Source organism: Convolutriloba macropyga, chromosome 1, assembly GCF_964194025.1.
Source record: "Convolutriloba macropyga chromosome 1, txConMacr16.3, whole genome shotgun sequence".
NCBI lineage: Eukaryota > Metazoa > Xenacoelomorpha > Acoela > Convolutidae > Convolutriloba > Convolutriloba macropyga.
The window spans coordinates 12,283,445-12,300,878 of record NC_134468.1 but is presented as its reverse complement, the minus strand read 5'-3'; the positions used below and the strand labels follow the sequence as shown (position 1 = coordinate 12,300,878).

Below are 17,434 nucleotides of genomic sequence, written 5' to 3'. Positions count from 1 at the left end.
TTTTTAGCGAATAGACTTTAGAAAATTTTTTTCCAAATCATCAATATTAGCGTCGACGCAATTTATTTTCTTTTTAAAACAATCAACTAATAATTGCTTCCCTTACTTTACAGAAACAGACGTTAAAAAGAGCGACAAATTTATCATGTAGTAACTACATTAGTCATTTAATTGAATGAATTTGATTCAATGCCGAAATTTCTGGAAAGTGCTCTAAAGTTTCCAAAAATTCGAGAAATAAAATAGGTTTCTCTACGAATGCAGTTAATTTTTGAAATGATGCCTTCGGCAGTAGGCAACAACTTCTTTGAACAATAGAGCAGACTAGCTTGAACAAACGAAGAACTTCTGTGATCTCTTTTATTCAGCATCAACAAGTGAGCTGAGTAATAATCGTCAGATAAAATATGAAGCTTAAACATTTATCACAAACATCAAATGAACAACTCAGCTTCAAGAAACTTAAATTTAATAAGTAAAGCCGGCTATGGAAGCTTATCTTTAGGTACGGTGAAATCCTTCAGCTGTGCAGTTCCCTATTTTGTAATTATCCTTAGATTTAATATTGATTGCTGGTAGTCTAGGTACCTGTTAGGATTATTATTTACTTGCTCTACACTTGTTCATATTGTTTACTTTACGCAACCAATATAATTAAGGTGTCTCTTCTCCCCAAAATGACACTGATTTTATTTTTGTTCATTCTATCTATATATAATAAAGTATATCTTATACTAACATCAGTTTTGTCGAAAGATTTTTCACTTTCACTTAGTGTAAAGAACATCTGTCCAATAATTAACTACTACACGCGGAAAATAGTGATATATAGGAATCAGTGACAAAATAGATTAACATTCTGTCACGATTTCCCCCAGCCAACATAGGACTTTTGGGATCTATTGTTTTTGTTTTGCGTAAAAAGATCCGTACCTTTCCATCACGATATCGGTGCCGCAAAACGGAGAGGTAATTTTATATACTACTCAGTGTCCTTGAAAGGCTCAAAAATCATAAGCAAAAGTTTTTAATAACTTAATGAGTCTACTAATTATCTGCTCTCCTAAAAGTAATGCAACTACCAAAATCTCAAGTTGCAGCATTCTCACCACCGGGATCAGAAAATCATTGTTTTCATGCGTAACTCTCTCAACTTACCTTTGATAAACATTTCGGCCGATTTCTAAATTTATATTTCTTAAATGTGGCTAATGATCATCATGATTTTTTAGTTGTTATCATTTTGACTTAGATATCTGATTTTTCGTAAAAATGAAATGAAGGCCGAATTTTAGCTTTCTTTTGTGTTATAAAATATTTCTTTAGTTTGTGTACGTTTTCCGCAATCTGATTTACGTTTCTTTTGTCTGTTTCTACCTTGCTGTTGCAGTTCTGTTTTGCAAATCCGAAAGAGTTACAAGTCTTAAATTGGGCAGGACATACTGATCTGTGAAAATCAATTCAATTTTTTTCACAAACTCTGCATTGGACATTTCGGGTTCTATTTCGTCGGTATACATTTGCTTAGCAATATAGATGATGTTGTTACCAATTGTTAAATGAATTGCTGATTCTGTTGTCTGGTTCGCCATTAAATTAATTCTTTTCCGATTTGTTTTGTTTTGGTTGAAGCATTGTTGAGTAACCCGTTCACTTGTATAAGGCATTTTTTAATGCTTTCGTAGCGTTGAATGTCTCATTCAATAGTACTGTTTGTGTTTCAAAATAAATCACGTTCGTTATGAAATGTTCTCTGCTTATTGAATCTTCTTCGTCCAAGTGTTTGTTTCTTAGATTTTTTATGGAGTTTTTCATAAATTTTTTAAACTAACAAACTCTTTTCTATTGTTTTAAAATGAAAAGGACATTACGATCATACGTTATGTTGCAGCTTCCAATGACAGCTTCTTCCATTGTCAAAATATTCTGATTGCCTGGTTTTCAATTTCAAAAAAATGATTTTGCTGTTAAAAAACGTCACCTTCTGTTCCAATACTGAGGTATAGTATTGAGGTAATTTTTGGCTAATGTTCGTCCTCAGCTTATCTCGGCATATAAAACCAATTCTTTCAACTCTTCTTTTGTTAAAAAGTCAATTTTTTTATTTGCATGGGGAAAATAATCAAGATATAGCACTTTTCACCTCAAAACTTTGCGTATCAAGTTAACGAACAATTCAGTAACAGAATTGAGGTGAATTAAAATGAGTGAAATAGAGTTTTCCTTTCCCTCAAGATTCTGAAATATGATTGCTCATTGTGCAAGGGCATTTTTCAAAATCTGAAATTCGATATAATGGAATTCGAGTTTTGGGAACAGGAAATTATTAAAATGAAGCAAATTTTGATCAGCTGGAAGCTAATAGCTTTCTATGCTCAAGAATGGAAAAAAAGGAAGCAGCAGTTTCAATATGAGCCAACAAATCTCACTTTCTTCCCAGATTTCAGAGTGGGCACAGTAATGAAACATCAATTACCTTTTGTGTCACTCTCATGCAGTTACTGATTGAAATAAAATATAGTTCCTGCCTGCCTGTGGAATCTGTAGCAATGGAAGTTTGTTTTTGATAAAATTTTAAAATAACCCCGAAATATTTGTCAAAAATTCTAAAATGAACCTACAATAAGACCACAACCGTTAGTAGTTGTTGAAAAAGCTTTTGTTAAGAGAGAAAATCTACCCTCGAAATATATTTGAGTTTGCATATTTGTGTTTTAGATTGAAAATACTTTTAATACTGGTCGGGATACCGTGCTCGGCTGTTAGTTTCATATTGTTGGTTTCATGTTAGTTTCACTGGCCGCTAAGGCATGTCCTTGGTCCACGAGGCATGGCCAAACGCTTAATTGTCAGCTTTGATGGTCAAGTTGGGTCTAATTTGATGGGTTTTTTTAAACTGGATGTTTTGCTTTGCGTTTTTTTGAGCTGTTCAGTCAAAGATTCTCTATTTTAAACTTATTTTCATTGGAACAGCTGTATATGACCAACTATTATCCACCACAGTAATTAGATTAATTCCAAAAAGCGCTTTTATTTCCAAGTTTCACAAAAGAATCATGATAAACAGTTCAGCAACCAACTCCATTGACGAAGTGAATTAAGCGTTTACCCAATTATCGAAAGACGCAATCCTCATTATCCCAGTTACCTAAAAATTCTGTTCAACTTTTTTGCGAATAGACTTTAGACAATATTTTTCCAAATCATCAATATTAGCGTCGACGCAATTTATTTTTTTTTTAAAACAATCAACTAATAATTGCTTCCCTTTCTTTACAGAAACAGACGTTAAAAAGAGCGACAAAGTTATCATGTAGTAACTACATTAGTCATTTAATTGAATGAATTTGATTCAATGCCGAAATTTCTGGAAAAAATGCTCTAAAATTTCCAAAAATTTGAGAAATAAAATAGGTTTCTCTACGAATGCAGTCAATTTTTGAAATGATGTCTTCGGCAGTAGGCAACAACTTCTTTGAACAATAGAGCAGACTAGCTGGAAAAAACGAGGAACTCTTCTGTGATCTCTTTTATTGAGCATCAACAAGTGAGTTGAGCAATAATCGTCAGATAAAATATGCAGCTTACACAGTTATCACAAACATCAAATGAACAAGTCAGCTTCAAGAAACTTAAATTTAATAAGTAAAGCCGGCTATGGAAGCTTATCTTTAGGCACGGTGAAACCCTTCAGCTGTGCAGTGCCCTATTTTGTAATTATCCTTAGATTTAATATTGATTGCTGGTAGTCTAGGTACCTGTTAGGATTATTATTTACTTGCTCTACACTTGTTCATATTGTTTAATTTACGCAACCAATATAATTAAGTGTTTCTTTTTCTCCCCAAAATGACACTGATTTTATTTTTGTTCATTCTATCTCAATAAAATATACCATATACTAACATCAGTTTTGTCGAAAGATTTTTCACTTTCACTTAGTGAAGAGAACATCTGTCCAATAATTAACTACTACACGCGGAAAATAGTGATATATAGGAATCAGTGACAAAATAGATTAACATTCTGTCACGATTTCCCCCAGCCAACATAGGACTTTTGGGATCTATTGTTTTTGTTTTGCGTAAAAAGATCCGTACCTTTCCATCACGATCTCGGTGCCGCAAAATGGAGAGGTAATTTTATATACTACTCAGTGTCCTTGAAAGGCTCAAAAATCCTAAGCAAAAGTTTTTAATAACTTAATAAGTCTACTAATTATCTGCTCTCCTAAAAGCAATGCAACTCCAAAATCTCAAGTTGCAGCATTCTCACCACCGGGATCAGAAAATCATTGTATTCGTGCGTAACTCTCTCAACTTACCTTTGATAAACATTTCGGCCGATTTCTAAATTTATATTTCTTAAATGTGGCCAATGATCATAACATAGCCGGCAGATTGCCGGAATAGCTGCGAAATAATAGACCTGCGTGCCATATAATAGAGATAGATACAGATACAGATCTAAATTGAAAAAAAAATAAACGCCGCTCAAAAAACTAGGTAAAAAAAATTCAGCGATAAATAAAGTTTGTTAAAATTCATTCCGCAGAAGCCTCTTATTAGGGACCTTAACTGCACAAATGAGTTCCTGTGACCTTAAACAAATTCAAACTAAACTTAAAGTTTTAAAGTGCAAAAGTAATTTTATTGAGTGAGGTAAGTCACGTATGATCAAAATCTAATCACGCAATTATCCTAAAAAATTTGCTAAAGCGAGTGAGAAATGACGTCACGCGCGCAAATGCCGTTAGTGAGAGGAAGAAGTAATTCAGAAAATTTGACTTTTTCAGCTTTGCTGCGTGAACAAATGTAAAACGAAAAAAGAGCGTCAGACGACAAAACAAAAAACATAGCAGGACAAGTCCTGACGTACAATTCAAAGAATTTTCATTACAGAAAACTAAACAGAAAACTAGACCAAGAACGGACTGTGAATGGATTGGGAAAACCATTTAGAAAAAAAATCCGATCCAAAAAATCGAAAAAACTGTAAAAATCAAAGTGAAATTGCCGCATGTGAACAAAAAACCACTAGCGAGAAAGCGAATTTTTGTTCAAACACCGTTTTCTCACTCTCCTTTAAATTTAGAGCGAAAAAATTTCACGCCGCAAAACCACTCGCTTTTTCGCTCCACTTCCTGTTTCGGCGTGACCAAAATCAGTACTCCAATTTGACTTCAAAAATCATGAAAATGTGTGAACAGATCTTAAAAAAAAGAAAGACAGCGCCCCAATACAATTCAAATTCTTTGAATTGTAAAAAACCAAGAGCGCCGCAATATAGCTTCGCTCAGCTTACAGCTTCGCAGCTATAAAAATGATTTCCTGGCATTTGAAACGCGTTGTATATGCATCATGGGGGAAAAGATTCTGAAGTCAACGTATATTTAAAAACTTATCTTTGATTTCTGAAATTAGAAAGTTTCATTGTTTTATACATCCAAATGTAACAGTATTTACATATGTACATATTCATTGGCATTATAGAATCTACGAAACATAACCGACTAACGCCGGGCGAATTGCTCTACAACGATTTGCTCTCCAACAACTGGCGCGAAGTGGGGGGGGGGGGGGGGTGTTCAAACTCGACCTTCATAGCATGAATTTGAGTCTCCAAGAGTTTCAGTGATCCGCATACTTACGGTATAGTAAAAAGTTATCCCGTTTTTGAGGACGAAAAGTTAATAGGGTCAGATAAAAAATCGGTCAATCAAAAAATCGTACAAAAGACCGGAGAACTTAGTTTATTGCTACACACTTCGTTTGAGAGCAATTAATTATAGATGTTTATATTCTACAACGGTTTGAAAAAATGACCAGCAACTCCGTGATGGCACGGACAGTGTTGGTTGGCAGTGTTAAAATGCTGGATCGTCAATGTTGGTCATCATTTCCCCGAGCACCTTCTCCTCCCACTGAGAGAGCTGCTTCACAAATCCTCTGTTCGGTCGAGTGCTCCTTTGACACTCCATCACATGAGCCCATGCATCCTGTCAAATCACAGATGATAAGCAATCTTTCAAAAGCACAGCAAAATTGAGAGCATACATAAATGTACTAGAAATTTAAAGGCTACATGAACTATCATTTGCGATTTGTTAGGAACAAAAAAACAACCGACTTACGTCAGGCGAACCACGAGCGGTTGGCTTTGGTAGTGGCCAGCTGGGGCTTAGAGATGATAGCAATAGGGGTAGGGGGAGGGTGGGATTGTTTTGTGAGGGCTAGACGGGGGGGGGGTGTCCACATCGGCAAGTGGAGGATGATGGATGGGTGAGTGGTGGGGGTGGGGATTCAAACACTTGGATTGGATGTTAGAAATTATGTCCGACCAAAATCTTAGTCGCCCGAGGGCGCTTGCGTCCGAGTCCCGAGGTGGACTAAGATTTTGTTCTAACGTATTTAGAGAACCAGATGTTACGAAGGTGTTGAATTTAATTTGAAATTGAAGTTAAAAGTACAATTTTGAGGATTAGTGAAAGAAAAAAAAAGGAGTCGAAATAAACAAAACTTTTCCCTACCCGATAGTGAAACAGTCAATTTTTTGTAGCGGTTTGATTCGAGAAGTGAAAGTCTAATTTTTTGTTCTAAATTTAGAGTCTTATAGGAACAAAGTATAGGACAAAAAAATAGGACTTTCACTTCTTTAAGTCTTAAAATCTTACTCTGGGTTCTCTAAGGATTAAGAGCTGCCCTTCGCACCTTGAATTTGTGTCTCCTCACAACAGTTTCGGCTAATCGTAGACCGTTAAGGCTTAAGGCTTTAAAAGAGCTCCTCAGCCACTTAATGCCCTCCGGACTTTACCTCTTTATCCCGTTTTTGTGGACAAAAATTCAGACAAAAATGCGGTCAAACAAAAAATCGCATAAAAAAGACCGTACGGCTAATATAATTGCTACAAACTTTGTTTGAGAGCAATTAAAAACTTTCAAATCCTCCACTAAATTTTACCAGTCTTATGCGTTTAAATAGGTGAAGCATGCATACTTTTCAAAAAACGGTTATACAGAAACGCCAAATGCTCTCCTGAATATCATACCATTTTGGATTCCGAAGAAAAACTCAGAAAAAATGACCAGATGGTTCAACAATTTCACGATCTTCGATGAATTTATTATACCTAAATTGAAACATACCCGGCAGATTGCCGAAAAATATCCGCCGTTGATTCCCATAACTTTATTGGGATTGAAAGAAACAAAAATATCAACAAAAATTTATTTTTGTATAAAAAACATTTTTTAAGTGCAATTTATTTGTCATTTTGTAATTGAACATACTACTGTCTCTCAGTGAGAGGCTACAGGGTCTAGTATCAATACCAATAAGCATTATAGATAGTAACTAAAATTTATGAGAACAAAGTGCAAGTACCGGGCATCTAAAAATGGGCTTTATGGGTTTATCCCGTTTCTATTTCTGACTTTGATTAATTTATACTGCCTCTCTTCATTTTGAATTGCTTTGCTGAGCAGCTGCTGTTTAAAAGGACTTTGAGCAGAATGACGGAATAGTGAAACTAGCCTAGAGAAGTCAAAAAACTTCACGCAAAACGTCGAAAAAGCGGCAAAAAGGGTAAAGCGAAAAAAAAGTTCGACGAAGTAAAAAAAAACATAGGACAAGTCCTGACGTACAATTCAAAGAATTTTCATTGAATGAACAGAAAACTAGTCCAAGAACGGACTATGAATGGATTGTGAAAACCATATAGAAAAAAAATCCGATCCAAAAAATCGAGATAAAAAAACTGTAAAAATCAAATTGAAATTGCCGCATGTGAACAAAAAACCACTGGCCAGAAAGCCAATTTTTGTTCAAACACCGTTTTCTCACTCTACTTTAAATTTAGAGCGAAAAAATTTCACGCCGCAAAACCACTCGCTTTTTCGCTCCACTTCCCGTTTCAGCGTGACCAAAATCACTACTCCAATTTGACTTCACAAATCATGAAAATGTGTGCAGATCTTAAAAAAGACAGCGCCCCAATACAATTCAAATTCTTTGAATTGTAAAAAATAGGAGCGCTATAATACCCGGCTGAGAAGATGAGGTCGGCTATTAAAAAGTTATATATATTAACATAAACCGACTAACATCGGACGACATGCTCTCGAACGCAAGCGAGCAGTTGTTTTTGCTAGTTGCTAGCTTAAGCACAGAGCGGCTAAAAAGTGAGACGGGCGATGGTCCAAGATCGCCCTTTAAACTATGGCTATATGCCTCCTCAAGCATTCCTGGGTAGCGTTGTCCAACTGTACACTTAAACTACTAAAGATCTAAGAGCTGCTCAGACTCTTAATGTCCTCAGGCTTTACCACTTCATCCCGTTTGTGAAGACGAAGGTCAACCTAAATCACTGAAGCGAGCGAACGAATTTTCTAGAATGATCAGTATAACAAGTCAAAAAATATATTTAAGCAAAACTTTTGCATCAAAAAAGGCACATGTTTATAATAATTGCATCAAACTTCTTTCGAGAGCAATTAATAATATAAATAGGAAAACTTTAATGTCCCTGCTGCACAAGATTACGTCTCGTTATGCCCGAGAGGTGAGACGTATGATTCGCATACAAATAATTGAAAGTTCAATACCCCCCCCCCCCCCCCCCCTCCTCCTCATACACATATCAGTGAAGCTGCCTGTTAAATGATAAGCTCTCACTTAGCCATAGCCAGACCAATCTTAGCTGCAATTACGGCATTTGAAAAGACAAAAGGGCAGCTGAGAACAGGCTACTGTCGTCTAATGATGTTCCGATGCCAATACGCAGAAACCACATTTATTATCATCAAAATTAAAGCGAATAAATTGCTGAAATGGTAAGAGCGAAATAAATAAATCGAATCATACATTGTGTTACACACATTCTTATCATCATATCTACAAATTTAAAGAATTCATAAGAAAAGTGACAGGCTACTGTCGTCTAATGATGTTCCGATGCCAATACGCAGAAACCACATTTATTATCATCAAAATTAAAGCGAATAAATTGCTGAAATGGTAAGAGCGAAATAAATAAATCGAATCATACATTGTGTTACACACATTCTTATCATCATATCTACAAATTTAAAGAATTCATAAGAAAAGTGAAACCTTGAGAGACTTTTTCTGACTGTGGATCAAGTAGGCGAGGGCAACTGCACTGCTGCGACTTATGCCCAAGTTGGAGTAGATCAACACCACGCCGCCACTGTTCGCAATGCGATCATCTGAAGCAACAACAACAACAGCTACAATAGCCAAGAAGGCGACTGGCGATCTGGTAATGAAAACACCAACTGTGCTTGAAATAAATGTTAAATCTGATTATGAAGTTACGAAGACTATTATTACACAAACCACTATGAAGCATTCAAATCCCAGCGTAAAAATAGAATTCAGAATCCCAAACAGCAGGATACGCAAGATACGGTCATGCAAAATAATATTTTTCATTATCAAATCTTGCAGAGACCTCGTCACCTGTCTTATCACCTTCTTTAAGCAGAAATAGTTAAGCGAGTTCTTTGCGAGTTAGTTAAGCATGTACGAACCATTTTTCCAAGTTTTCGCGACAAGTACTTACCAATGAAATGGCAGGCCTTCTCCAAACTGGACAAGAGATCACTCTCTATTTCGTCCTCTATCCCAACTCTCAGAACCTTACTCTCATCCTCCTCTGGGAAACTAAAAATAATCCAAATTGTGGAGCCTGTTTTAGATCTTATTATAAATCATAGAGACAAAAGCCACTGCCTTTTACTTATCTTGAATAGAAATAAGAAATAGATGTAATTCATTGCCGTAAATTATCAAAAAGAGGTTAAAGGCATAAATAAAAATTACACAAATAAAAAAAATATGTTCAGTCCTACTTGTGATCTCCACGATATCATTACGTTGATTAATTGCTAACGCACTTCAAATTGTTTTTTAATTAGACCTCACAGTTTTGTGTTAATTACTTTTTGAAATTTGAAATAACTTTTGAAAAAAGTGTTCTTGACAAATTTGGAGACAATGATTATAATAAGACAACGCAACACATACTCAAAAGCCTCTCGATATATTCTTTTATTTGTCTTCGTGCTTCTGGCTAAGGTTGTTGCAGCTTAGGCCGGGTAGCCCTTACTGGTTGAGGGAGATAGCAGAGAATGGGGGCAACAATGACAGAATTGTTGGTCTGCGTAGGAGGTATCGAATAAGTGCTTATTCAATTATTTCCCTCAGAGTTTGCCTGTTTATCCCGTTTCTCAAGACAAAAGTCATGCAAATGGTCAGACGAAAATTTTTGTCGAAGGTCAAACGTAAAAACGTCAAATTCAGGCAAAATATCGATAAGACGAAAAATTGCATAAGAAGACCAGCAGGACTAAGTTGCAAACTTTCGAAGCGAGCAATTAGGCATGTCATTCCTACTAATAAAACATAGCCAGCAGATTACCGGAAAATAGTCGCCGTTAACCTCACTGAACTGCTTTGGGATTGAAACTGTAAGAATTAAAAAATTGACGAGACAAATATTTTTTCTTAAGTGTTCTAATCTCTTCTGCATTTTCATTAGATTAGACAAATATGGCAACTCTCATTCTAAATTGGAAAATATTAAGGATAAATACTGATGCCGGTAAGCAGTACACTCTAAGGAACATTCATAACTTAAAGCACGAGAAAAAATGACGACGGCCTAGTCCTCTAATAAAGTCCTCTAACATGATCCGCAGTGTTTCATTACCTCCAACAAAATTTGGTGAGTTCAGCTTCTATACTGAAGGACAACAAGCTTAATACAAATACCAATTAGCAGTATACTCCAACGAACTTAACTTAATGCACTAAATCTTCAAACAATTATTCTCAGTGCCCGTGCATTATTAGTTTTCCCCCTTTCTTTTGATTTCTTGATTTTGCCTTCTGACCCTGAACGTATTTGAGTAGAGTTGCTGAATCAATTCTAAATTCCATTCAGTTAAAACAGATAGGTAAGCCAAAAGACAAACGTGAAAAATGTTCACTTATGTTAAAACGAAAAATTTAATACGAATTATAACATAGCACAACAAAAGAACTCCTGAAATAAAATACAATGAATTGAATGGAAAACTTACCAAAACCACTTTAACTTACCAGCAGACCAATTGAACCATGCCAGACAAATAACAATCTCAAAAGTTGAGAAAGTAAAATGGTCAAACAAACTAAACAAAAAATAATCAATACTAAAACTCTTGAAGCATCAATTAAAATATACCAATCAAACCACGCACAAGCCTCGAAAGAGGTTTTTCGGTCATTAGGAATGGAAAACGCGGAAACAAAGAAAACACCATAAAATTGAAAATTGTAGAATTTAAAGATATAAATCCTCATAACCACTTTTTTGTCCACGGAATCTGTCCAATAAGCTGTCTGCAATACCTAAGGTTTTAATGGCCGCTAAAGATCGATAAACACAGATTATGACAAAAAATTTTGAGGAATTTGAATACAATAGCAAATTTCAATGAAACGTTGCAAAAAATTATGATATTAATGCCTTCAGAACCATTTCATTGTCGCCAGAGTCTACCGAGTAAACCAATTTAAAAATTTCATTGGCTCTTAAAGATCCATAGACTAGGAAAATGACAATACTTTTCAGAAATTTGTTGAAAATTGGCAAAAAAAATTATGTTGTATTATGTTGATATTAGTGAAATATGTTGAAAACTATTCCATTGCCCCTCGCAATTATGCATTAACATACTATCAAATCCTAGAGGAGGTAACCTGGCCCCTGAAGAAAGAAAAACTGAACAAATTGCTAAAATTCGTGACATTAAAATATTGAGAATATTTCAATTGCCACTGAAAAAACATGCAGCAATGACGAAAAATTTCAAAAGAAAAAGTTGCAACAATTAGTAGAATTTCTCATGTTTAATTTTGCAGCACCAAAACCTAGCTCGGAAATTGGTTTAAGAAATCAAATCTTGCAAAAACCTCTACTAACTTTGACGAACTTCAATTCCAGACTAATCAAACAAATAAACTCAAAAAATAACGAAAAAACTTGAAAAATTGCACCATTTTGGGCTTAAAAACGGTTAGACATGACCTTATAACCATCGCAGCAGCTGCCTCTAAAAGTTTAAGGACTAATAATGTCAGTTTTGGGCCTCTAGTGAAACTTGATGCCCACTGGGCCTCACCTGCTTATCCCATTGTGGAGTCGATGCAAAATGTGTAAAAACATCTTACAAAAAACATAGCAGGACAAGACCTGAAATACAATCCAATGAATTAAATGAAAAACTTAACACTACTGTAGTTGACCACCAGATCAATTGAACAATGACAGCCACAAACAATATCAGAAGTTGACATGCCCCTTAACCTAAACACAAGCTTTGGAGGCGGTTGATTGGCCAATACAGATAGAAACATCGATATAAAAGATAAATACAGAAAAAAAGTTGAACAGCAAAATTTAAAGAACGTCTTAATTTCGCTATAACAAAATGTTTAAAATAACTTTTAGGTCTATCGATATACTCCGAAAATGATCAAAAATTCCAAAACAAAAATTGGAAATTTAAAATTTTAAGGGAATGCTACTAAAAATGTTGATATTAATATCTTCAGAAACGTTTCATTGTCTCCAGAGGCTATGCAGTAACCTAATTAAGTTTCAATGGCGCAAAGATTGATAAACTGGAAAATGAAAATTAGTGATATTCAAATTTTGGAGACCATTCCACTGCCATTAAACAACTATGCAGTAGGCTATCATCACACTCTATAGGTTTACTGGCCCTGAAGCTTGTAAAGCTCATAAATGACAAAAAGTTCTAAAAACGAAAAATTGAAGTTTTAAAAATTGCAAAAAATCACACTAAAATGTTGGAAACTTTCCATTGCCCTAGCAACAAGGCAGTAACAAACTATCGAACCCCAGAGGATGTTCCCTGGCCGCTGAGGCAAGAAAAACTGAACAAATTGCTGAAATTCGAGACGTTAAGATATTGAAAATATTTCCGTCGCCACTGAAAAACTATGCAGTAATGACAAAGAAAGTCAAAAAACATGAAAAATTGCAACAATTTTTTATCATTTTTCATGTTTATGTCTGCAGCACCAAAACATAGCTCAGAGAATGGTAATAAAAATAATATCTTTCAACAGACCTCTATCAACTTTGACAAAGTGTAATTCCAGACTAATCAAACAAAACCTCAAAAAATAAACGACAAACATAATAAATTGCACCATTTTGGGCTTGAAAACGGTCAAAAATGACCTCTTAACCTTCAGTTTAGGCCTTTGCAACAACTGCATCACTCTAAAGACTTGGTCTAACAAAGCCAGATTTGGGCCTCTAATGAAATCTAGTGAACACTGGGCCTCACATGCTTATCCCATATTGAAATAGTGAAGTCACTGAAAAAAGTGTGAAGACATCTTGCAAAAAATATAGCAGGACAAGTCCTGAACTACAATCCAAATAATTTGTGAATTGATAGATTTAAAGATATCCATTAACCCACACACACAAGCTTTGGAGGTTTATTGTCAAATATAGAAAATGAGAAAAATGATAAATACAGAAAAGTTGAACATTGCATTATTTAAAGAACAATTCTTAGATTTGCAAGGTGAAATGTTCAAAACCATTTTTTTGTCTCTTGAATCGGTTCAATAACCAATATGCAAAGCCTAAACATCGATATACTCAAAAAATGACAAAAAATTGAAAACATTGGAAAATTTTAAAGAATTGCCGCTAAAATCGGAAATATTGTTATCTTGAGAAACATTTCATTGTCCCCGGAGGCTATCTAGTAACCCAATTTCAAGCCTTAAAAAGATTCATTGGCTCATTAAGACTGATAAACTGGAAAACGAGAACAAATTTCAAAAATTTGTGATGGTTTAATGTTGGAAACCATTCCATTACACCTAGTAACTGTGCAGTAACAAACAATCAAACCTTAGAAGAAGTTAGCTGACCGCTGAGGATAGAAAAATTAACTCAACAGAATACAATTATTTTCAAAAAAAACCAGAAATTTTTTTTAAAAAATGCAAAAATTGCTGATACTAACATAATCGACTAACGTCGGACGAATTGCTCTCAAACAACCAGCGAGCAGTTGGCATCTTCAATAGCTAGCCACGGCTAAGTAAAGCTAGCTTTAGCTTGATTCGACCTTTCAACTTTTAGTTTCTTATCCTTGTTAGTAAATAAACCAAATAAAAAACTGAATTTAAAAAGTTGCAAAATATTGCAAAATTTAAAAGAAAATCTTCCAGATTTCGAAGTGAAAATGTTCAAAACTACTTTTTGTCTGTGGAGTTATATCAAGTAACCCATCTGCAAGACTTGAAAAGCTTCGTTGGCCAGTAATTATTGTTAAACTCAGAAAAGGACGAAAATATTCAAAAATTTTGAAAACAATCGCAAATTTTAACAAAATCTTTCTCAAATTCAAGATATTAAAATCATCAAAACTATTTCATTGTCTCAAAAGATTATCCAGTATAACTATTTCAAGCTTTAAATAGTTTCACTGGCTCATAAAGATCCATAAACTTAGAACAAAAAATTATCCGAAATTTGAAAAAAATTCGAATCAAAGAAATTTGAAAAAATAAATTTTATCTTTATATAATAAAAATAAGTTTTTTTATAAAGATAACCATTCCATTAACTCTAAAAAGTATGCAACAGCTTATCATCAAACCTTGAAGGAGGTCCCTAGGACCCTGATGCCGGAAAAAACGATAAAAAAAATTCAAAAAGATTCAAAAACATGACAAAATTGTATACATTTTTAAAAATTGACTATATTAAAAACTTAAAAAACATTCCATTACATCATAAAGCTATGCAGTAACCTATAATCAAGCTTCAGAGGCGCTTATGTGGCTCTTGAGGCTGGGGAAACCTAAATACTGACAAATTTTAAAATTAGAAAAAAATTGGAAGCTCCATAAAAAAACTGCTAAAATTTGAGATGATAAAGGTTGAAAACTAATCCATGGCCAAAAAACCTTTTGCAGTAACTTATCATCAAACCCTAAGGGCGATTTTCCGTTAGACTGAAAAACCTGAATAATGACAATAGATGTCAAAAAAAATTGAAATTCGTGGTGTTGAAATCTTGAAACAGTCCATTACTTTTAGAAACTATACAGTAACATATTGTCAAACCCTTGAGAAAGTTCCTTGTCTCATGAGATGAAAGAAACCTAAAAAACGACAAAAATTTTCAAAAATATTGAAATTGAAAAATTTATCGAAAAATTGCTAAAATTTGTATAATAAAAAATTAAAACTACTCGATGGCCAATAAAAATTTTTCAGTGGCTCATTGGAAAACCCATAAGGAGCTTTTCTGGTCCCTAAGTCTTTAAAAACTTGAAAAATGAAGACAATGTCAAAAAAATTGAAAAAATTTTCACGTTTTTTCACAAAAATCGTGATATTAAAAAGTTGAAACTATTCCACTACCACTAGAAACTATGCAGTAACCTATTATAAAACCCTACAGGAGGTTTCTTGACACATAGGACTGAAAGAACTCAAAAATGTCAAAAATTTTCAAAAAGCTTGAAAAAAATGTTACAAATAGTATAAAATTGCGTGTTTTTAGCGATTGGTTATAATCGAACGTAGCCACGTTGAAGGAGGCGGGGGGTGCACTGGGGCTGATGGAGAGGGAGGTGGGTGGGTAACAGTGGGGTGGGGGGCAACAGGGAGATGGGGGGTGAGGGCAATAGTGGCGGGGGGGGTCAACAGTGGGGGTGTTGTCAACCTCTCTTCCGCCCTTACACCAAAAGTACAAGTCTCCAAAACAGTTTGAGCTGAAACAGAGCTGAAAGGCTCCAAGAGCACTTAATCCCCTCTGGGCGCTATCTGCCTATCCCGTTTTTGAGGACGAGAAGTCAAAAATGTCAGACGAAAAAATGTTCAAGCGAAAAATCGCAAAAAAAAACCGACAGGACTAATATAATTTCTACAAACTTCGTTTGAGAGCAATTGAAATTGTTGATAACAATTCCATTGCCAGCAAAAACTATTCGGCAAGCTAGTAGGAGATTAAGAAGAGATTACTAAGATTACTAAAATTCGCCCCTTCATTAGCCCCTGAGGTAAAAATGAGAGAATTTAAAAAAACTTAGAAAAAATAGCAAAAATTAGTATCAACTTTTGTGTTCGTTTGTAGTACCAAAACATATAGCTCATAAAACGGTGATGAAAAGTACATTTTTTCTTGCAAAAGAACTTTGAAAAATGTCAAAACAAGACTATTCAAACAAAAATTCGAAAAATGACGAAAAACGTGAAAAACTGCAACATTTGGTCTAAAAAAAACTCCTTAAAATGATCTTAAATTATGGCCTTCCCAGCAGCTACATCACTATAAGCACATGAGAGAATACTAAAGGCAGCTTTTGGACTCTAATAAACTTAATGCCCTCCGGGCCTTACTCGTTTATCCCGTTTTGAAAGATCGAAGTCATTGAAAAAATCCAAATTGTGGAGCCTGTTTTAGATCTTATTATAAATCATAGAGACAAAAGCCACTGCCTTTTACTTATCTTGAATAGAAATAAGAAATAGATGTAATTCATTGCCGTAAATTATCAAAAAGAGGTTAAAGGCATAAATAAAAATTACACAAATAAAAAAAATATGTTCAGTCCTACTTGTGATCTCCACGATATCATTACGTTGATTAATTGCTAACGCACTTCAAATTGTTTTTTAATTAGACCTCACAGTTTTGTGTTAATTACTTTTTGAAATTTGAAATAACTTTTGAAAAAAGTGTTCTTGACAAATTTGGAGACAATGATTATAATAAGACAACGCAACACATACTCAAAAGCCTCTCGATATATTCTTTTATTTGTCTTCGTGCTTCTGGCTAAGGTTGTTGCAGCTTAGGCCGGGTAGCCCTTACTGGTTGAGGGAGATAGCAGAGAATGGGGGCAACAATGACAGAATTGTTGGTCTGCGTAGGAGGTATCGAATAAGTGCTTATTCAATTATTTCCCTCAGAGTTTGCCTGTTTATCCCGTTTCTCAAGACAAAAGTCATGCAAATGGTCAGACGAAAATTTTTGTCGAAGGTCAAACGTAAAAACGTCAAATTCAGGCAAAATATCGATAAGACGAAAAATTGCATAAGAAGACCAGCAGGACTAAGTTGCAAACTTTCGAAGCGAGCAATTAGGCATGTCATTCCTACTAATAAAACATAGCCAGCAGATTACCGGAAAATAGTCGCCGTTAACCTCACTGAACTGCTTTGGGATTGAAACTGTAAGAATTAAAAAATTGACGAGACAAATATTTTTTCTTAAGTGTTCTAATCTCTTCTGCATTTTCATTAGATTAGACAAATATGGCAACTCTCATTCTAAATTGGAAAATATTAAGGATAAATACT

At 34.7% G+C, this 17,434-nt stretch overlaps 1 protein-coding gene across 5 annotated transcripts in view; it reads right to left on the bottom strand.

Annotated features, from left to right (window-relative positions):
* The window catches only part of LOC142335045 (dihydrolipoyllysine-residue succinyltransferase component of 2-oxoglutarate dehydrogenase complex, mitochondrial-like), a 559,039-nt gene that overhangs the window by 271,717 nt on the left and 269,888 nt on the right, over positions 1 to 17,434 (bottom strand). For 4 of the 5 annotated variants that reach the window (XM_075383381.1, XM_075383396.1, XM_075383387.1 and 1 more), the window contains 3 exons: positions 9,584 to 9,684; positions 9,112 to 9,227; positions 5,374 to 5,998 (listed from right to left, as the gene is read on the bottom strand). The exons of the other annotated variant lie outside the window; for it this stretch is intronic. In XM_075383381.1, the coding sequence (XP_075239496.1) occupies positions 5,867 to 5,998; positions 9,112 to 9,227; positions 9,584 to 9,684 (349 nt within the window). In that variant the 3' untranslated portion in view covers positions 5,374 to 5,866. Of the gene's footprint in view, positions 1 to 5,373; positions 5,999 to 9,111; positions 9,228 to 9,583; positions 9,685 to 17,434 lie in introns of those variants that run through there. 5 annotated transcript variants of the gene reach the window in all.